The sequence below is a fragment of the Heterodontus francisci genome, chromosome 23, assembly GCF_036365525.1.
Source record: "Heterodontus francisci isolate sHetFra1 chromosome 23, sHetFra1.hap1, whole genome shotgun sequence".
NCBI lineage: Eukaryota > Metazoa > Chordata > Chondrichthyes > Heterodontiformes > Heterodontidae > Heterodontus > Heterodontus francisci.
This window is the reverse complement of record NC_090393.1, coordinates 55,059,245-55,082,591: the sequence shown is the minus strand read 5'-3', so window position 1 is coordinate 55,082,591 and position 23,347 is coordinate 55,059,245. Positions and strand designations below refer to the sequence as shown.

The following is a 23,347-nucleotide window of genomic DNA, read 5'->3' as shown; positions in this document are numbered from 1 at the left end:
CGCAGCATTCAACCAAATAGAGCCGAAGAAAAACAGTTATTGGCAATAGAGGGTTAACTCTCCAATGGCTGGAGTAATACCTGGCAAAAAGGAAGAAGGTTGTGGTTGGTGGAGGTTAATTATCTCAGCCTCAGGAAATCACTACAGGGCAGCTTCGTAGGCCCAAATATCTACAGCAGCTTCACCAATAATGGTTGGCAATTTCGTAAGGCCATAGGGATGTTCACTGATGATTGCACAATATTCAACTCCATTCATAATTCTGCAGATAATGAAGCTGTCCCATGCAGCAAGACCTGGACAAATTCCAGGCTTGGACTAATAAGTGGCAAGTACCATTCAGACCACACAAGTATCAAGCAATGTCCACCACCAGCAAGAGAGAGCCTGACTACCTCCCCTTGACAGTCAATGGCATTACCATTGTTGAGTGCCCACCATCAACAACCTGGGGGTCATCATTGAACAGAAACTCAAATGGAACAGCCATGTAAATGCCAGTGGCTATGAGAGCAGGTCAGAGAGTATTCTGTAGCAAATGGCTTACCTGCTGACTCACCAAAGCCTTTCTATCACCTACAAGGCATAAATCTGGAGTGTTGTGGAGTACTCTCCACTTGCTTGGTTGCAGCTGTAACAACATTCAAGAAACTTGACACTTTTCAGGACAAAGCTGTGTACTTGATTTGCTTCTGTATCCATTAGCTTAAGCAACTATTACCTCCACCTGCTATACTAGCTCCAGGATGCACTGCAGTGAGTTGCCAAGGCTGCTTCAGCAGCTCCTCAAAAACTTGCAACCTCTACCACATAGAAGGACAAGGGCAGCTGGTGCATGGGAACACCATCACATTCAAGTTTCCCTCCATCTTGACTTAGACATATATCACAGTTCCTTCATTGTTGCCGTGTCATAATTCTGGATCTCCTGGCCTAACTGCATTGTGGGAGCACCTTCACATCATCACATAGACTGCAGTGGTTCAAGAAGAAGACTCACCACTGCCTTCTCGAGGGCAACTAGCGATGGGCAATAAATTCAGATCTTGCCAGCTACGCCTATAACCTGAAGAATGATTAGAAAAAAGATCAGATTTGCTGAACATATCAAACTGCATGACCTTGGTAGATTGAAATGTTTCAAAGCAATCCAGGCAGGTTGAACAGATGTATAATAAATTATGGAAATGGCAGATGATAATAAGTGGGGATAATGTAAGGTCCTGAGACAAGGAGCATAAAACATATGCACACAATGAATGGGTCCTATTTTCATAAAATCATAGAAAGTTTAAGGCACAGAAAGAGGCCACTTGGCCCATCATGTTTGTGCCAGACGAAGAACGATCCACCCATTCTCATCCCACCTTCCAGCATTTGGTCCGTAGCCCTGCAGATTACGGTACTTAAAGAGCACATACCGACTCCTTTTAAATGAGTTGAGGGTTTCTGCCTCAACTACCTTTTTAGGCAGTGAGTTCCAGACCCCCACCACCCTCTGGGTGAAAACATTTTTCCTCATCTCCCCTCTAATTTTTCTAACAATCACTTTAAATCTATGCCCCCACGTCACTGACCTCTCTGCTAAGGTGAATAGACCCTTCACCTCTACTCTATCCAGGCATCTCAAAATTTTGTACATTTCAATCCGATCTCCCCTTAGCCTTCTCTGTTCCAATGAGAACAACCCCAACCTATCCTATCTTTCCTCATAGCTGCATTTTTCCAGTCCTAACAACATCCTTTGTCAGTTGTAGGAGGCTGATGAATTGTGCGATTGGGTGAATACCCATTTGACAGAATACATCATCAGTTTCCTTTATACAGGGGCAACAGCACTAGAAATTCAGCTAGTTTGATATTAGCAAACAATAAAAACAAAATATTATGTTCAAGCAGCAAAACTGGGGGAAATTGAACAAAATCATGTTGTGCCCACCACTCAAAAAGGACATCCCACTTTCCAACTCTTCCCCCTGCCCACTTCCATAGTGATAGGTTGACTACTCAGTGGTCCTGAAGTTATGCCTTTCCACCATTTCCTGGGGGAATTTCATTGATCGCCTGTCGAAGATATGGCAGGAAATCGGCAGAAACCCCACGGGATTTCTAAGTCAGATTGTTGCAACTCAGGAGTCACCCAGGTGCAAACTGATGCTGTAAGCTCATGTGGAGCAATAACAGCAGCACAGATCAGTTGGCCTGAGTGGTCTGTTTCTGTTCTGTAAATTCTATGTAAACAAAGAGATGCAATTGGAATACAATGGATGCGTTCTGTGTTCTCTTCGCTTGGTGGACTGCAAGATAGGGATAAGTCCAATGTCATTGGGAAATATCATCAGCTGCCTCCACTCACAGGGAGGGCTGGCATTAAAAATTCAGGGAGTGGAATTCACCTACACTGACTTTAATGAAATAAACTAAAATAATTGAAATGAAAGTGATAAAGTCAGGACAAATCAAACATAAGGTTTGATGCAATGTCAACCGGACATAATTAACATTCAGTGAGCTACAGCTGCTTATTAATGTTCAAAACTCATCCAAGCATAAACTGAAGCTATAAACATAAGCAAGCAGTTGGAACAAAATGTAAGGTCCCCATTTTGTGATAGGCCAGAATTTTGGGATTGACCATTCCCTGCAATTACCTTTCGATGTGAGGATGTTATCAATGGCAAAGATAATTAGTAGTGAGATGCAACTGGAGAAAATTTGATTTTAGGTTATATTAGTGTTTTGAAACTCACCAGTGAACTCATGTTTAGAATATTTGTGCAATTTTGGTCATGTGATCTTCAAAGATGGCTGATTGGAGATAGTTAACAAGAGAACAATGATGATAGACTGCCTGCTTACACTGCAGAAATGGCTATCAAGAGGGAACATAATGCAGCTCTGCAAAATATTAAAGGTGCACATAAGGAGATATTAGCACCTGTAACTCTGTCACAGGAGGACAGAAATTGCCACCAAGATTGGAAGTTAGGCGGAATGCTCTCCTCCTTTTCATCACAGTGTGGTGAGCATGTACATCAAAAGCAGCTAATACTAACAATCAACTCCTTTAAAAGAAAGCTTAACAAATAGTTCTTTGATAAAGGGATCAAAGAGCAGTTTAGGCAAAGACTTTTTGCAGTCCTGTAGTTCGTCTGGAAGGTGGCAATGCAGGTGCAACTCACACTAAAATATGGTTATAGTGTGATTGGTTCAACGCTAAGGTACTGGTCGGCACTGATACAGGGATAGTCGGTGCTAAGGTACTGGTTAGTTAAGATACAGAACAGCCCATGCCAAGGTACTGGTCAGAATTGATAAAGGGACAGCCCATGCTAAGGTACTGGTCAGAACTAATAAAGGGACAGCCCATGCTAAGGTACTGGTCAACAGGGCTACAAGGACAGCCCATGCTAAGGTACTGGCCAGAACTGATAAAGGGACAGCACATGTCAAGGTACTGGTCAACAGGACTACAAGGACAGCCCATGCTTAGGTACTGGTCAGAATTGATAAAGGGACAGCACATGCTAAGGTACTGGTCAGTTAAGATACAGGAACAGCCCATACTTATACACAAATTAGCACTGGTAAAGGGGCCAATGCTAAGGTACTAGTCCCTTTGTACAGGGACAGCACTGGTGGAATTATAGGATTGAAATCTGTAACATACAAGAAGTCTGGGTTGAGTAATGAATATTGTAATGTTAGAATGATATCTTGTAGCTCTTGCTTGATTGGCTTTGGTGTGATGGAGAAACTTCAGGTTTCTTCATCTTCTCAGAGGCTTTACTTATGTTTAATCACTTACATGATGAGATTGAATGAGCTGAGGAGAGTCCATCACTGTTATAAACAGACCTGACTGTTGGAAGAAAACATCTTCATGGTCCAAATGGATATTCCATGTTTCATACATTATTATAAGGTTAGTGTGGGCTGTATCTACATTCACACTCACTGGTACTGTGAGCAGTGCCTCTGCTAGTATGGATCAATATCTTAGAATAGCATGTGTCTGTATTGCTACCCACCAGTTACCTTAGTGTAGGCAGAGTTACTATTAATGTTAACTAGTATGTAAGTCCAGCTGCCTGGTTCAACACTGATCAATACATTAGTATAAATTATACCTGATTTGCCCTATTGCTACAATAGTCTAAGCTGTACCAGTATGTTCAAGTAAATTATGTTGGCATGGATTGAAATCATGAGGCTGGTGAGCCTGTATTGGTACCAATCTTAGCACAACATTCCTTGGACGTATTCTTGTTTAGTCATATGATAGCGATAATAATGTGTACCCACTTTTTCCTGCAGGCTTCCATTTTGATTTGGGACTTTTTCTGCTAGATTCTAATCAGATATGAGATATCCTGCTAAAATGAGGGATGATTAAGTTACATTTGAATTCAGTCCCAATTTGTTCATTCAGTCTGCTGTTTAAATGAGATTACATACCAGAAAAGGGAAAGAGTAATTTTGGACCTTATTAAAGGGCTGTTGTTTTCACATTGAGAAGATCTGAAGCACAACAAAAAAGTTAAATCCCAGTATTCCTTGGTTTTAGTGGGCTTTTCGATGGTCCAGGAGAAGTTGATGCCCGTTTCTCTACAGAGGCTTGTATTACTGAAGAGAGAAGGGCTTGCAATGTTAGATTCCATCCCCAGACAAACTGGATATTGCACCTTTTGATTTTCCATTATCTATCTATCCCCTTAAGGAACAGTGGAAAGATCTCACAGAACAATTGAAGCCAATGTCTCCTGCCTTAAAGTAGTTTTGTGAAGTCGTTTAAATAAAGCTATGAACAGCACTCATTCCAGTTCATCAGCAGGAAAAGGCTTAGGACCACAATGATGAAATCAGTTTCTAGTCAAGCTCACAACCTGAAGAAGCAGGAAATAGAATATCTTCTAGACATTTATTCAACCTTAGTTCAAAACAAATGAGTTTATTGTTGTGGTAAACTTTTTCTTGTTTCTTCACCCCTAATTTTATAATCTCCCCTTTCCTGAGGGGGTTGATTTGACGCTGGAATTGACTTGCAAGGGGACAAATCACCCTCTCAGTGCCACTCATGAGGAACAATTATGGACATGTGATTTGTGACAGTGAATCAGGAGGCAATTCAACAATGTTTGCCATCACAGCCAAGTCCAATCCTATCCTCAACCAGCATTCACACACATTGACTTCCAGCAAGGTAATTGGATTGTGATTGGGAGTGGGTATCATAACTGATTTTACGGCTCCTTAACCAAGGAGTGTTGATGCAATGACAGCAGCCTTCCTGCTGCCCGGCTGAGATCGTACAGCCCAGAGGTGAAACCTGGGACCTTTCTGATCAGTATGGCTCAGCTAACCACTTGATAAACTTGCTGAACTTTGTTTATTTCTAAAAGTGACATACCTCAGAATATTAAAGCAAAATACTGTGGGTGCTGGAAATCTAAAATCAAAACAGAAAATGCTGGAAATACTCAGCAGTCTGGCAGCATCTGTGGAGAAAGAAACAAGAGTTAACATTTCAGGTCTGACCTTTCATCAGGACTGCTTTCTTCTTCTATTGAAACTTGGTGGTCTGATGGAATTCCCGGGGAGGGGAATGAGGAGTCCAATTGCAATGAGCTGCTCTTGCAGATTACAAAAGGCCAGTGCCGGGGTGAGGCACAAAAGCAAGGGTTAATATAAATGAGGATTACAGATTAAAACACGTTATTAGAACATGAGGAATGGTTTCCGTAAAACATCTCATTTCCATGCTCAAATTCAACTCAGTTATTGAAAGCAGCATTGCCCGGGCTGACAGTCTGCAAGTCTGATTGCACATATGTGGAACAGAGGAGATTCTTAGTTATGAATAGGTTCCACCACTATCTGCCTATGTTCGCCTATACTTACACAATCAGTGGCCATGTGCTGGATGTTAGGTTGGTTACTCTGATCAATCAGTATTCGAGGTCCTGATCAAGATTGCAAGACCGGAAACTCTCTATGAGTTTGCATTCTCCAATTCAGCAGTGGTGCTTAAAACCAGCTTCATCAATAGGTTACCTGGTTATTGAGACTTGGCAACCTGACTGGAAAAGAAAATTGCAAAGATTTCTTGCTCACAACACCAGACTTTTCCTCCCAATTTTTTGAGCCTCCTCTTAAAGGTACTCACTCGCTAGTGTACAGGTCCAAGCAAACTTTTGGTCACCACATCCAAATTATGTGCCTTGTCTATGTTAGGTTAGATGGTGTATCAGTAGGCTATTTGGCCATGGTGGGGAGGGGGTAGAGCGAGTGAGCACTGTCAAGCCTGAATCTGTTCTCACATGCATACTTTCATAGAGAGATACAGCACTGAAACAGACCCTTTAACCCACTGAGTCTCTGCCAACCATCAACCACCCATTTATACTAATCCTATATGAATCCCAATTCCCTCTCACATCCCCACCCCTCAATTCTCCTACCTACACTTAGGGCAATTTACAATGGTCAAATTACCTATCAACCTGCAAGTCTTTGGCATGTGGGAGGAAACTAGAGCACCCAGAGGGGACCCACACAGTCACAGGGAGAACTTGCAAACTCTGCACAGGCAGTACCCAAAACTGAACCTGGGTCACTGGAGCTGTGAGGCTACAGTGCTAACCACTGTGCCACCCTATAGGAGACACCAATTAGTGATTACAGATATAGCTCTTGGCTTCCTAGACCAGAGGTACAGATGGCAACTATGGCACCCAAACTGTGCCACAACTCAGATCACCAAATTTGGCACAGACTGGAAATTGGACCTGGGACTGTCTGAGTGATACCTTTACACTTGGTCATTGGGGCAACTGCAGGAGACCATTTTAATAGTTATTGGGGTTAATCCAGGTTCATGAGTAATGGCACATCAGTATTTTACTGGTTAAGGTGGGTAAAACTGGCACATATTGAGTAGTTGTAATCTTACTGAGTATAATGGGATTCCCTGTACATCACACAATTTAATGTTGATTGTTAGGCGAGGACAAGGAGACAGAGACCGGGCATGTGCTGCAGGCATAGGTATCATTCTCCAGCAAAAGCAAAATATAGCGGATACTGGAAATCTAAAATAAAAACAGAAAGTGCTGGAAATACTCAGCAGGTCAGGCAGCATCTGTGAAGACAGAAATTTCTGCCAGAATTTAGAGATTAACCGTTTTTAAGTAAGTAGAGAGCCAGGGTAAAGGCTGGGGAATGGGAGAACCAAAACGGAAGTTCTGTGATCAGGTGGATGGCAGGAATGATGAAATGACAAAAAGGATGATGGTGCAAGGCAAACGGTGGGGGAGTTTCAAGCCGTTTTGACACCTCCCTGCTTTGTTTGTGCTGCAGATTGCTGAATTCTCCCTGGTAAACAGGGAGCGGAGCTTTCTCTGTGTGCTATCACTAGCACCGCCATCTCTTCTAAATGTCGCAGTTTGGTGCTGAAGATCTCCCACTGGATTCGGAGATGATTGTTTAAAAAACACAGTATGCGTTCCCTTTGGAAGAGCGGCAACTGCAGCAGTGCAACACTGACACACAAATCAAAGCCAGGCTTTCAATCTGTGCAAACAGATCGCACGTCCCCATCTCACTCTCTGCATTAACTACACGGTTCTGAAGCGAGCTGGTGACTGTAGGCGTTCAGAACCGGGACGGGCTCTCAACTCCTATCGTATTTTTCTCTCGGCACAGCAGAGATCTCACGTCTCGCTATGATCCCAATGCCCAGTCTTTGGAGAACAGACCAGTGGACCGGTTTGACAGGTTTCATTGACAGCCCGTGCAGCTACACCGTGTACCGCTGCATTCGTGTTTTCCAATATATTAACTAACGGATAAAACTGCACTGACAAAAATAAAATTCCCTTAGCTGTCACGTGTTATATCGTTGGTTGCTAAAGGGCACATTGCACCATTGACAGCGTCTGCAGCATGCATCACATGGGACTAGGCGTGGGCGCACTGAAATAACAGGATTGATCGTGGTTTACAAAGCCTGCTCTGCACTATTCCTCTGTGCTACCCCATTCATTTTTTTTCCTTGCAGAGAGGTTAGAAAACTAAAAATATAAGGATCACTCAGCTTTACTGCCTCGATCTTTTAAATTCTCATGCTCGTGTTCAAATCCTCCACCCCGTGGTCTTGGCCCTCCCTATCTCTGTGGCTTCCGCCACCCCCCACCCCCCCCCTCTCCCCCTACCCTCCAAGAACTGCATTCTGCCGACTCTGGTCTCTTGTGCTTTCCCCGATTCCTTTGCCCCACCATTGGCGACTGTGTCTTCAGCAGTCGAGACACTAAGCGCTGGAATTCCCTCCCTTAACCTTTCAACCTCTTCATCCCCCTTTAATACAATCATAGAATGGTTACAGTACAGAAGGAGGCCATTCAGCCTGTCCTTTCTGTGCCAGCTGTCTGTGAGAGCAACTCAGATAGTCCCACTCCCCCGCCTTTTCCCTATAGCCCTGCAAATGCTTTCTCTTCAGATGATTATCCAATTCCCTTTTGAAAGTCACTAAGCCCTTCCTTAAAACCTACCTCTTTGTCCAAGCTTTTAGTCACCTCTCCATATTTAGATCACTGTCAATTTTTATCTGATTACACTCCTACGAAGCACCTTGGGACATGATCCTATGTTAAAGGTACTAAATAAATGCAAGTTGGTGTTCAGCTCTCTCCTAGGTATTGGAAGTGTTTCCCCAATCTCCGAGCTACTCTTGTCCTTTCCAAAATTCACCTGCTTCTCTTTCAATTAAGTTAATAGAAAAAGAATCCAAAAAATTCTACCTTTCAACAGCTTATGGAAAAGTTTGTTCTTTCTTCTCTTCCCGCATGGACACTGTGAGTCAGTTCAATTGGGTTGCAAATACGGTACGTGCTCTGACCCGAGTGGTAATTCACGCTCTTGGTGTGCACTCTGGGTACTGTGAGGTGCCTGTTTGGGTGTGTATTGGGGGTGTGTGTTCAGTGCATGGTGCTCATGAGTACTATGGAGGTACATCTCTCTGTGGTGCTTTGGGTACAGTGGGGATGCACATTCACTCTGGGCTTTGGGTAGTGTGGAGCTACATGCTATCCTAATATCTCTTTCTTTGACTCATTGTCAATTTTAGTGTGATTGCACTCCTGTGAAAGTGTCTTGAGATGTTTAACTACATTAAAGGGTCTATATAAATGCAAGTTGATGTTTTGCACATTCTGTGAACATTAGGTGTGTTGATTTCACATTCTATGAGTATTCAGACAAAGCCCAGGGGTGTGGATATGGAATTGGCTAAGGGACAGAAAGCAGGGAGTAGTGGTAAGTGAAGGCCTGCTTGGGTCTGCAAATGAAACCCGACTCGAGCCTGACAGAACCACATCCGACCCAAGCCTGACCCGGCCCGACCACCGGAATGAAGTCCATTATATTAAAGAGGTTGTGCTCTACCTTCTCACTGCAGACCAGTGCAGAGTGTTTCCTATCTTGACGTCCTGACTGTCACTGTATCCAACCTGACCCGACCTGAGCCTGAATGCCAGACCCGGAAGAGGGACCTGACCCGACCTGACCTGAACCTGACACATGTCGTCAGGTCCTGTCGGGTTCGGGTTGGGTAGCCAAGCTCTAGTGGTAAGCAGTTGTTTTTCAAATTGAGTGGAAGTGCGGAGTGGTGTCCACCAGATGTCGGAGTTGGGACCACTGCCCTTTTTGACATAAGTTAATGATATTGACTTGGATCTACAGGGCATAATTTCAAATTTTGCACATGACACTAAACTCGGAAGTGTAGTAAACAGTGAGGAGGATAGTAATAGACTTCAGGACGACATAGACTGGGACATATGGTAGATGAAAATAAGTGCAGAGAAGTGTGAAGTGATTCATTTTGGTAGGAAGAATGAAGAGAGCCAATATAAACTAAATGGTAACATTTTAAGGGGGCTGCAGGTAAAGAGAGGCCTGGGGTAATTTGCATAAATCTTTGAAGGTGGCAGGACAATTTGGGAAGGCTTTTATAAAGGTATTATGGGTAGGCGGGGCTTTATTAAGAGGGACAGAGTACAAAAACAAGCAAGTTCTGCTAAACCTTTAAAATCACTGTATTCTGTATTCTGACAGATACTCTGTGTACAGTGGAAGATGTACACTCTTGTCAGATGCTCTATTTACAGTGGGCCAATTCTGGAAACCACACTTTATGAAGGTTTCAAGGCTTTGGAGATTCAAGGCTGGAGATGATTACATCGGATATATTGAGGGTGGAGCCTCCTACTGCATGCTTTGGGTACTTTGGAGAGTCAAACTCCTGGCATTTGCTGAAGGCATAGTTAAAAGTACACATTCCATACAGGATCAGTGTACTGTGTGTACAGGGGAGGCGGTGGTGTAGTGATAATGTCATTGAACTAGTAATGCTCTGGGGAGATGGGTTTGAATCCCACCATGGCAGATGGTGAAATTTGAATTCAATTAATAAATCTGGAATTAAAAGCTAGTCTGATGGTGACTATGAAACCATTGTCAATTGTTGTAAAAACCCATCTGGTTCACTAATGTCCTTGAGAGAAAGAAGTCTGCTGTCCTTACCTGGTCTGCCCTACATGTGACTCCAGACCCACAGCAATATGGTTGACTCTGAAATGGCCTAGCAAGCCATTCAGTTCAAGGGTAAATAAGGATGGGCAATAAATGCTGGCCTAGCCGGTGATGCCCACGTCCCACAAACAAATTAAAAGAAAATGTACTTTTGGCAGATGCTCCATATACAGTGGGGAGCATCCGCCATACAGGTACTCTGTGTAAAGTGAATGATGCACACTCTTGAGATGTTCTGTGCACAGTGGAGTGTACACTGCTGACAGACATTCTGTGTACAGTGCAATATATACACCCTTGTCAGATGCAGTGGGGGATGTACACTACACTGGGATCTTGCTGTGCACAACCTGCCATTTTGCCTACAGTGTCCGGCTAAAGTACTTAATTGGCTGTGAAGCACTTTGAGACATCCTGAGGTTGTGAGAGGCGTTAGATCAATGGAAATTCTTTCCTTTTTCTTGTGAGCAAATCAGCTCACTAGTTATTGAATACAATAAACTTGCAGAAATTAAATCGGGTGGTGCACTGGTTAGCACTGCAGCCTCACAGCTCCAGCAACTTGGGTTCAGTTTTGGGTACTGCCTGTGCAGAGTTTGCAAGTTCTCCCTGTGATCGCATGGGTTTCCACCAGGTGCCCTGGTTTCCTCCCACAGCTAAAGACTTGCAGGTTGATAGGTAAATTGGCCATTGTAAATTGCACTTAGTGTTGGTAGGAGAATTGAGAGAAGGTGGGGATGTGGTAGGGAATATGGGATTAATGTAGGATTAGTATAAATGGGTGGTTGATGGTCAGCACAGACTTGGTGGGCCAAAGGGCCTGTTTCAGTCTCTATGACTCTCAATCACAATTGTTAAATTAGTTAGTGTGAATGTCACTGAGAAACAGAGTGGACAACTTGGGCTCAAACGTGAACTGAAATTTGCGTCAAATTAATCATCTACATCACAACAATTATGTATGGTAAATGTAATTTTAAGATAGCAATTTAATCTTATGAATTTGTTGGGAATTTGGGGTGAATCTTGATTTTGTATGAGAGTGTAAACCAGCTGTTAGTGAATTGGCAACCGAATGCTTTCCCCATTTTTATTTTCACTGGAGTTAATGGGGGAGGTCTTAAAGGAGTGCCAGCTCACTATTGCCCATTTTACACTATTGCACAAAGTCAAAATTTATTCCATTGAACATATTTCTGCATTAATGGCACTATATAAAAGCACCTTTTTATTCTATTTGGATTGTGATCTTAAACTGTAGTTTGAACCCTAGATTGTATTCCAGCCTGTAACACACTCCCAGGTATTCCTGTTATTCTATGTTGGCATCATCTGGAAGCAGAGGGTTGGCTTTTTCATGTGTGCCAACAATGCCCAGCTCTATTTCTTTGCCTCTTCCCTCAAGTCAGAGCATGGGCTACACTCTCTTTGCTGCTTGACTGACATTACCATCCTGCTTAACACCAATAAAATAGAAGCCATTGTCTTTAGCCCCTTCTAGCTCTTATCTGCTTCTGACCTCAACTCCATCAACCACTCCACCTTCCGCCTCAGGCTAAGTTGGCAGAGGAATAATTTTACACTCTGAACTACCGGCAAGAAATGTCAGACTAGAGATTCTGGGGCACCGGATTAGTCAGAAGGTCATGCACAAGGTGCGTCGAGTAAGTGATTGGTACTCCAGAGGATAAGGTTGACTTAAAGCTGAGGTTCCTTTCTCACATCTGTGCTGATGCCATGACTGCCTGCACCACCTCTGCAACATTGCTCGCCACTGCCCCTATCTTTGCCCTCATTGTTGCCAAAATCCAAGCTCATGCCTTTATCACCTCAAGATTTGGCTTTGCAACCTTACCTCCCCTTCAACAATCCTTATCTTGACCCTCCATAAATCACAGCTCATTCAGACCGCAGCTGCTTATGCACTCACCCCCGCAGTCTCATCATAACTCTATGTGGTCTCACAACCTCTCCCCACGCATGGAGCTAGAAACAAATCTGGGCCCTCTGTATTGCAACAAATTGACTACACAGTCTTTATCCTCATTCTTAAATTCTCATCACACCCTTTTAGTAAATTCCTTCTGAAAAATCCCTTCATGCATGCTCTGCTCCTGCACTCTTTCCCATTCCCACTCTTTGGTGGCTGCACTATCAGTCACTACAGTCCTGCCTTCTGAACATCTCTCCCTGGTTCCCTGAACCTTGCAACCTCCTTCTTGTTTTCAAGTACCTACTCATGACTCTTCTCTTGGTCTACACCTTTACTCATAGTCCCCAACTCGTTATGTTCTCAGTTTTTCCCTCCTGCTTGAGATCTACTGTTTTCCCTCTTTAATCATACAATGGTTACAGCACAGAAGGAGGCCATTCGGCTAGTGAAAGCCATGCTGACTTTCTGCAAGAGCTACGCAGATGGTCCCATAGCCCTGCAACTTCTTTCTTTTCAGATACTTATGCAATTCCCTTTTAGAAGTCATACGTGAATCTGCCTCCACCACACTCTCAGGCAGTGCATTCCATATCCTAAATACTTGCTGAGTAAAAAGTTTTTTCTCATGTTGCTCTGGTTCTTTTGTCAAACGCCTTAAATCAATGTCCCCTATTCTCGACCCTTCCGCTAATGGGAATTATTTCTCCCTATCTGTCTGTCCAGATCCACTTGAACACTTCTACTTAATTTCCTCTCAACCTTTCCTAAATAGCCGCAGCTTCGCCAACCCATCTATGCAACTGAAGTCTCTCATTCCTGGAACCATTCTCATAAATCTTTTCTGCATTCTCTCCATTGCTTTCACATTCTCCCTAAAGTGTCGTGCCCAAAATTGGGCACAATACTCCAGTTGAGCACGAACCAATGTTTTGAAAAAGTTCACCATAACTTCCTAAAGGTAAAGCATTTTTACCTATCTTCTGAAGTGTGAGGAATACTGAAGAGATATTGTATTCTATGTATCAAGAACTTCCCCAATGGTTCAGCTGTTAAGAACAGTGTATAACTGACCCAAACAGACCAAATGGCCCAGGATTGTTTCCAGCTCCTTCCTAATTTAACTGATCTCAGATTCATGTACTCTAATTTTCAGGTGATTAAAATTAATCACAGGAGGATTGGAAGGGTTATGAGTTGGGCATTCTGGACTGTGTGATGATTTTCTGATCCACACTCCCAGCAAGTGAAGTTCTTCGCCAGGTGCAGGCTCAATACATTTACTCTTAGAAATAAATGGTTTTAACTCCTCGACTAGATTCCATACTGCATTTCACTTTGAAGTGTCCATTATAACCCATATGGGCATTCTGAGTGTGTTCTAAGCTATATTAGTTTAAGTGTCTCAGTGGTAATACTCTTGCCCCTGACTAGAAGGTTGTGTGTTCAAGTCCTACTTAAGTACATCATCTAGCCTGACACTCAGTACAGTACTGATGGAGTCTGCACTGTCAGAAGTGTGCTGTCTTTCAAAAGAAACATTAAACCAAGGCTCTGTCCACACTCTCAGGTAGACATAAAATATCCCATGGCATTATTTCAAAGAAGGTCAGGGGTGTTTTTCTTAGTGGCTTGGCCAATATTATTCCTCAAGTAACATCACTACAAAAAACATTATCTGGTCTGGTCACATTGCTGTTTGTGGGATCTTGCTTGCACAAATATATTGCCACCTTTCCTACATTACAACAGTGACTACACTTCAAAAGCACTTTCTTAACTGTAAAGCACTTTGCGATGTCCGGAGGTTGTGAAAGGCAGTATATAAAATGCAAGATTTTTATTGTGTACTTTTTTATGTTCCCTCCAGTCACCTGTCTTTCTAGGATTAAAATAATGTATTTCATTGATTAGAGTCTCAAGAGAAGAACACAACATGCATAAACCAGAGCTTGAATCAATCTTCCTAGTGTTGCTCATTGTTAGTGAGATGTGTTAATTTTGGTTTAAAAATGTATCCTATGGAAAATATACAGATTGAATGGTGGATGCCAGCAGAGTTTTTTTTCCCTACTCTGCTCCAGGTATTAACAGAGATCCAATCCCTTTTGTAGAAAAAGAAAATAGGAACTACAGAAAAGATTATAAATATGTAATGGAGCAGCTGTATAATACTTCCATTTCAGTCAGAGCTGGATTATTGCTCATTCATGTTCTTTGTGGCAGACCTGGCATTATATTAGCAAGGAAATCATGTTCAACCTTTATAAATGTCTGGCTAGACCTCAGCTGGAGTATTATGTCCAATTCTAGACACAACACTTTAAGAAAGATGTCAAGGCCTTGGAGAGGCTATGAAGGAAATTTGCTGGAATAATATTGGGGATGAGGGTCTTCAGTTATACAGAGGGACTAGTGAAACTGGAATTGTTCTACTTAGAGCAGAAAAGGTTAAGGTACGATTTAATAGAAATCAAGAGGGAGAAACTGCTTCCACTGGCAGGAGAGTTGGTAGTCAGAAGACACAGATTTAAAATAATTGGCAAAAGAACCAGAGGGGAAATGAGATTTTTTTATTTAGTGAGTTGTTATAATCTGCAATGCACTGCCTGAAAGGGTGGTGGAAGCAGGGTCAGTCGTAATTTACAAAAGGGAATTGGATAAACAATTGAAAAGGAAACACATTTCAAGGCAGTGGGGAAAGAGCAGGGGAGTGGGACTCATTGGATAGGTCTTTTAAACAGCCAGCACAGTGTGATGGGCAAAATGGCCTTCTTCTGTGCTATAAGATTCTATGATTCTCTATTATTATGCTGCCAGTGATGGTTTGCTGGTAGGTCATTAATATAGCCTCTGTCCCCTCTTTGCATAAATACCACACTGAAAATAGAAACTTGTATCATGGCAAATATTGTAGAGCATTGATATCCCACTAGTACCTGTGTGTCTGGTAATTTTCTTGGTTTCTCAAGGGTATTGACCAGTAGATGCATGTGTAGCCTGTTCCAAAGACTGATTCATATCTCTAACTGGTAGAACCGCAGTTCAATGGAATATGGTGTGCGTCCAAGCTGTGGCGAGGAGGTTGATGGTAACAGACTGATAGATTTAACAGCTGAGCCACTTACTGGGCCTCTCGTGGGGAGTTCTTGATACTCGCTGTTGACTTAATGAGGGTTAAAACTCATCCCCTTGCATTGTCTGATGACCAATTTTTGACTGCCTTCCTTGGGAAAGTCAGCAGCATCCGTTTTGGGTCAAGGTGTCTCCAAGGTAGCATTTCCAGTGAGTAAAATTTTTTAACCAAGGTTGACTTGATAATCTGGTACCTGTGCCAAATCAGTCCACTTAGCCCACGTTCCTGTAAATAATTGGCTGGCCAGCCTGCCTCACTCAGTGGAATCTGGAGGGGAGATATAGAATCATAGAATTATAGACATTTACAGCCTGGTAGGAGGCCATTCCATCCATTGTGGCTGCACCAACCAACAAGTAACTATCCAGCCTAATCCCAGTTTCCAGCTCTTGGTCCATAGCCTTGTAGGTTATGGCACTTCAAGTGCATATCCAAGTACTTTTTAAATGTTATGAGCATTTCTTCCTCTGCCACCCTTTCAGGCAGTGAGTTCCAGATCCCCACCACCCTCTGGGTAAAGGAATTTTCCCTCAGATTCCCACTAAACCTCCTACCTCTTACCCTAAATCTATGCCGCCTGGTTATGGACCCCTCAACCAAGGGAAATAGGGCCTTCCTATCCACTCTTTCTAGACCCCCCTCAAAATTTTATACACTTCAATTAGGTTTCCCCTCAGCCTCCATCGTTCCAAAGAAAACAACCTTAGTCCATCCAATCTTTCCTCAGCTAAAACTCTCGAATCCAGGCAACATCCTCCTAAATTTCCTCTGTACCTTCTCCAGTGCAATCACTTCTTTCCTATATTGCGGTGACCAGAACTGCATGCAGTACTCCAGCTGCGGCCTAACTAGTGTTTTATATAATTCCAGCATAACCTCCCAGTTCTTATGTTTTATGCCTCGGCTGAAAATGGCAAGTAGCCCTTATGCCTTCTTGACCACCTTATCTATCTGTCCGGCCACCTTCAGAGATCTGTGGGCATGCACTCCAAGTTCCCTCTGTTCCTCTTTACTTCTCAGTATCCTACCATTTATTGTGTGTTCTCTTGCCTTGTTAGCTTTCCCCAAATGCTTTACCTCACACTTCTCTGGATTAAACTCCATTTGCCACATTTCTGCCCACCTGACTAGTCCATTGATATCTTCCTGCAGCCTACAGCTTTCTTCTTCATTATCAACCACACGACTAATTTTTGTATTGACTGCAAACTCTTAATCGTGCCCCCTACATTCTAGTCCAATTCATTGATATAAACCAAAAAAATCAAGGGCCCTAGTACTGAGCCCTGCGGACCCCACTGGAAGCAGCCTTCCATCACAAAAACACCCATCGACCCTTTGTTTTATGCCTCTGAGCCAATTTTGGATCCAACTTGCCACTTTGCCTTGTATCCTTTGGGTTTTACTTTCATGACTAGTCTGCCATATGGGACCTTATCAAAAGCCTTGCTAAAATCCATATAGACTACATCAAGTGCACTACCTTCATTGACCCTCCTTGTTACCGCCTCAAAAATTCAATCATATTAGTCAGGCATGACCTTCCCTTAACAAATCCGAGCTGACTCTTTGATTAATCCGTGTCTTTCTAAATGCAGATTTATCCTGTCCCTCAGAAGTTTTTTCAAAAACTTTCCCACCGCCAAGGTTAGGTTGACTGGCCTGTAATTACTCAGTCTAATCCTTTCTCCCTTTTAAAACAATGGTACAATGTCAGCTGTCCTTCAGTCCTGTGGCACCACACTTGTAGCCAGAGAAGATTGGAAAATAATGGTCAGTGCTTCCGCAATTCTCTTGCTTCCTTTACAGTCTAGGATACATTTCAGGCATTGGGATTTATCCACTTTCAAAGGTGTTAAATCCCTTAATACGTCCTCTTACATTATGTTAATTTCATCTAATATTTCACACACCTCCTCCCTGATTGCAATGTCTGTATCGTTCCTCTCTTTTGTGAAAACAGACACAAAGTATTCATTAAGAACCATACCAATGTCCTCTGCCCCCACACACAGGTTACCCACATGGTCCCAAATAGTTCCTACTGTTTCTTTAGTTATCCTCTAGCTCTTCATGTATTTCTAAAAAAAACTTTGGATTTTCCTTGATTTTACTTGCCAGTATTTTTTCATGTTACTGGGGGCAGAGATTATTCCCATTTGTCTCCAGAGAGCATTGCAAGCCAGTGCCACAATGGGTGGAGTAATTTGGTGGCACAAGGTGAAAGCTGTTTGAGTTCTCTCTGTTGATAGGCTGCATCAACTGGGAATTCTAGTAGGGGCAGAAATTTAGGGGAGGGTGGGGTTCTCTACAGGAACCTCCAGAGCAATGGAATAAATGGCTAAAAATGTGTGCTATTTTTCCAGGGTTTCCATCTTCCATCAAAATTACAACTGGAACCTGCAGAATGTTAGGGTCCGTAGTTTTTACTTACTCTTCCAAACTAAGCTCTTTGGTCTTACATAGGTGTGATATGCCACTTAGGGGAGAGTTGTACACTCCATATTGGGTGAAGGAAATACTACCTGAGTAGATTACTCAGTAGTTTAGTTTGGAGAGTCTTAAACATGCTGATGTGTTTCTATGCATGCCAACTACTCAGCTATAAAACAGTAAACTGTACAGTAAACTGCCTTCCAGTCTAAGTGATGCGTTGAATGGCGCTGTTTTACTCTCATCTCCCATTTACTGCACCTCTGGATTCAGACCCCTGTCCGCTCCCCAGTGTTGAATGAAGGGAATTTCCTGTAGAATATCAACAGCTGTTACAAGGTCTGCTTTGGCTATCCTTTAAACCGCCACTTTAGGTGTCTGTGTCTCCAGCCTGATAGGAAGCAGATTGAATGATCCAGATAGTTAGCATGAGGGTCTGTGCAACTGTCTCCAAGACAATAGAATGATGTGCCCCAGCTTAAATTAGCATTAGAATAAGGGTGACATAGTAAGGATGCTTGGAGCTTCCCTATGTCTGTCCAAAGTATTTGTGACTACTTCATCTGGATAGCTGTCTGACTCAAAAATTATATACACACAGGTAAAGACAGGCATTTACTCGGCTGCCGAATGGACTGAGTCACTGAACAGCGAAACGAGGAGGAGTTTGGCCTGCAGCAATACAGCAAGGGTGAGACTTAGCTGACGCACAGGGAAAAATGTGGTTCAAAGCTTCTGCATGCTTCACAGAGGAGGGAATGTTTAAATATAGAATGTAATACACAAATAGCATGATGAAAAGAGAGGAGATACTTTCTTGGAATTAACTGTTAAACCTGTTTGACCTGAATAGGAGGGTGCGGAGATATTTGTATATGGAGGAATATATATTTACATTTTTCCTGTTTGATTTTCAAATTTTGTCTGATTATGCACCTGTGAAGCACCTTGGGACATTTTTACTATGTTAAAGGTGCTATATAAATGCAAGTTGTTGTTATTGCACCCACAAACTGTGCGTGAGATTTGCCCTGTCCCTGGAACAGTGACTTCTAGATGCTAAAATTCTGCTTTGGGCTCACTGGTGTCACTAGTGCATTTGCCTTGGAACATTTCATTCTGCTGCTGAACTGAGGGGACTTTCCCATGGTTCACCTCTCCCCCCCCACCCCATCAACCCCATCAACCCCATCTCCTCATTTACATAGTTGTAGCGTATTTACAATGCAGTTTGTGTTTTGCGCTGGGAGTGAAAAAGCTTTGGTTGAGGGGCGCGGGGTGGGGGGCGGTTGGTGTTGGTGTGGGGAGCGATCTCGTCGACAGAAGCATCAATTTTCGGATGCAGATGCTTTGAGTGACAACTGCATCTCATGTTGTTGGCAGCGATTGATCATGGATACCCCTCCTCAAATGAAAATACCCATGAGGCTTGTGTCACACAGCACTACCAGTCACCCATGCCCTTAATACATGCCTATCAGAAACCCTAGGGCAAGTACAGATCTGGGCATGAATCTGCATCGCTGGTGCATGGCAAGGGAGGGGAGGGTGGAATTTCAGTGTCATAGCTGTGCTCTCACTTCTCCATGACAACCTCACCGGTTTGGGTGCTTGACAGGGTCAATTCACTGAATAGAACAGGAAGATTTTTAACCTGGTACAAGTATGTGTTGCCAAAAATAATCTAACAATGAATGATTTCTGTGTTGAGTGAAAGTCCATTGTTTTGAATGAGGTTGTGGGTTTTAATTGTAAATTTGTTTTAAGGGTACAAGGTATGCACATTGAAGAGCAGAGAGCTGTATTTCTGTGTGTAAAATTTTACGTCAGGTGAGTACAGGATTGGGCTTGCGTATGATGTCATTATTGGTTGAAAAACCCTGCTGTTTCTGCCAGGCTACGAGATCGAGCCTGGCCACTTGATTGAGGGGTAGCCAGGCCCTTGAAACTCTCCTCCTGTTCTATCGGCTGTAGAACCATGAACTGGGCCTATTGAACAGTAGGGAGAAGATGGGATGGAATCAAAACTGCGCTTTTCAGTGAAAGTTAAGATATATGAACATTTTTCCCCCAAATGAGACATTTATCTGTTGTTGGAGGCAAGCATGGAATTTGCTGAGAGTGTAATATGGAAAATCAGTCTTCAAATCAAACACCAGGTCAACACTTCCTCAGCCTCCATGAATGAAGCATGCCATTTTGATACACTTCAACCACTGTATGGGCTGGAAGATTTCATTAATCCAAGTTCTGTTCCTGTAAGCCCATCCAGCTATTTGTTGAACAGCAAGATGCAATAGCATTGAATGGGTGAACAGTAAATTAGTGTGAGATGACTGATTTTGTGTTTTTCTGTGATTCAGTGTTTTAGGTTATTCTGTTTATCCCGTCATGCATTAATGGACTTGGGTTGATTGATCGATCAATCACATGACAAGAAGAGTGTATTGGTAAAATCTGTCTGGGGCAGTTAATTTGATGCAGTAATTAGGTTTGGGACGGTTAGTTGTGTGCTGGTTTGATGAGTGGTTGTGTGCGGATTTGATGGGTGTGTACAGTTGCGTGCTGCTTTGGTGTGTATGGATAGTTGTGTACTGCTTTGATGGATGTTGAAGAATTGACTGTCGGCTGGATCAATATAGATTGAGCAATTAGCTGTGAGATGATGCAGTATTGAGATAATGGGTGTGGAGTGACTGCTCATGTGGTGATATACAGTATTTGATTCATTGTGAGATGACACAGTAAAGGTGGATTTGCTCGGGGATTTTGTGTCTGTTTTCACAGTAGAAGACACTAGTTCTGTATCAGAAATAGGCAGTAACCTAGGGGCTAAAAGGAGTGAGGAAATTAAGGATATTGATATCAGCTGACAAAAAGTATTGGAGAAATTTTAGGGGCTAAAATCTGACAAGTCCCCGGGACCAGATGGCTAACATCCCAGAGTCAGAGATAGCTGCAGAGATAATGGATGGGTTCACTATGATTTTTCAGAATTCCTTAGATTCAGGAATGGTCCCGTCAGATTGGAAGTTGGTAAATACTACACCGCTTTTCAAGAAAGGAGGTAGAGAGAAAACAGGGAACATCAGTCATTGGTAAGATGCTGGAAACTATTATTAAAGAAGTCTTAACATTGCACTTGGAAATGCATAGTATGGTTAGAACACGTCAGCGTGTTTTTACTGAAGGGGGATCCTGTTTGACAAATTTATTAGCCTTCTTTGAGGATGTAACTGGTAGGGTAGATAAAGGGGAACCAGTATATCTGGATTTCCAAAAGGCATTCGATAAGGTGCCACATAAAAGATTAATAGGCAAGATAAGGGCTCGTTGTTGGGGTTAATATATTAGTGTGCATAGAGGATTGGTTAACAGGCAGGAAGCAGAGATTTGGGCATAAATGGGGCATTTTCAAGTTGGCAGGCAGTGAATAGAGGGGTGCCGCAAGGATCAGTGCTGGGGCCTCAGCTATTTACATTCTATATTAATGACTTGGGTGAAGAGACAGAGAGTAATGTATCTAAGTTTGCTGATGATACAAAGCTCGGTGGAAAGTTAAGCTGTGGGGAGGACATAGAGAGGCTGCAAAGAGATATAGACAGGCTAAGTGAGTGGGCAACAAGGTGGCAAATGGAGTATAATGTAGGAAAGTGTGAAGCTGTTCACTTTGGTCGTAAAAATAGAAAAGCAGAATATTTTTTAAAAGGTGTGAAGCTGCTATGTGTTGATGTTCAGAGAGATTTTGGGGTACTCGTACAAGGAATGCACAAAGTTAACATGCAGGTGCAGCAGGCTATTGGGAAGGCAAATGACATGTTGGCCTTTATAGCAAGGGGATTGGAGCACAGGAATAAAGAAGTCTTACTAAAATTGTACAGGGTTTTGGTGAGACCACACCTGGAATACTGTGTGCAGTTTTGGTCTCCACATTTAAGAAAGGATATACTTGCACTGGAGCCAATGCAGTGAAGATTTACTAAATTGGTCCCTGGGATGAAGGGTTGTCCTATGATGTGAAGCTGCGTAAATTGGGCCTATATTCTCTGGAGTTTAGAAGAATGAGAGGCGATCTTATTGAGACTTACAAGATTCTGAAAGGGCTTGATAGGATAGAAACTGAGAGATTGTTTCCACTGGTCAGGAAATCTAGAACATGGGGGCACAGTCTCAGAATAAGGGCCAATCATTCAGGTCTGAGATGAGGAGAAATTACTTCACTCAAAGGGTTGTGAATCTTTGGAATTCTCTACCCCAGGGGCTTAGATGGATGCTCCATCATTGAATACCGTTAAGGCTAGGATAGATAGATTTTTGGTCTCACAGGGAGTCAAGGGATGTGAGGAGAGGGCAGGAAAGTGGAATGGAAGCTCAAGATCAGCCATGTTAGTATTGACTGGTGAATCAGGCTCGATGGGCCATATGGTCTACTTTTGCTCCTATTTCTTGTGTTCTTGTGGATTATGCCTAATTCACGGAGGTAACATGAGTATAACCAACTGAAGAATGCATGGAGATCTGTTGTCCCAGTTTAACTCTCCACTGCCCAAATTACCGTTTGAGATTCTGAGGTGAAGGCAGATGTGCCATCAACTTACTGTTAATTAGATTAAAATGAATTCCCACTACTGTGATTTAACCTAACATTCAATTTCCCAGCATTAGCACTCAGTGAATTGCATTCTATATTAAATGGGCAGCCAGGATTATGGAAGTAAACTTCAAGATTTGCAGCAGTATTTCAAGTCTATTTCTGAACTTTTCTTTCTTGCGCTGCATCTTTGTTGGTCAGGTGGCTTAGTGTCAAGTTTTCTTGTATTAATATTATTCTAGTTCATGGGTTGGACGTGGGTTTCCCAATCGGAACCCCGCTATCCTGGATGAAGTAGAGGAAAAGGCATGCCAGGCCAACCAGGCTGTACCAGATGTCATCAGTGCCCACCCATTAGTACCATCCTATCCATATTTACAGGCAAACGTTCACCTACCTGCACCCAGAAGTGTTATTGCTCTGCCTTAGAATCATAGAATGATACACCACAGAAGGAGGCTATTTGGCCCATTGTGAATGTGCTGGTTCTTTGAAAGAGCTATTCAATCAGCCCCATTCCCCTGTCCTTTACCCATAGCCCTACAAACGTTTCTCTTTTGAAAGTTATATTGAAAATGCTTGCACCACCCTATCAGATCCTAACAACTCACTGTGTAAAAACAATTCTCATCTTGCCTGTGGTTCCTTGGCTAATTACTTTAAATTT

General features: G+C 42.8%; 1 protein-coding gene across 1 annotated transcript in view; it reads left to right on the top strand.

Moving 5' to 3' along the window:
• The window catches only part of septin5a (septin 5a), a 120,572-nt gene that overhangs the window by 3,147 nt on the left and 94,078 nt on the right, over positions 1–23,347 (top strand). The window contains exon 3 of the mRNA XM_068055330.1: positions 18,691–18,780. Within this exon, the coding sequence (XP_067911431.1) occupies positions 18,691–18,780 (90 nt within the window). The remainder of the gene's footprint in view (positions 1–18,690; positions 18,781–23,347) is intronic.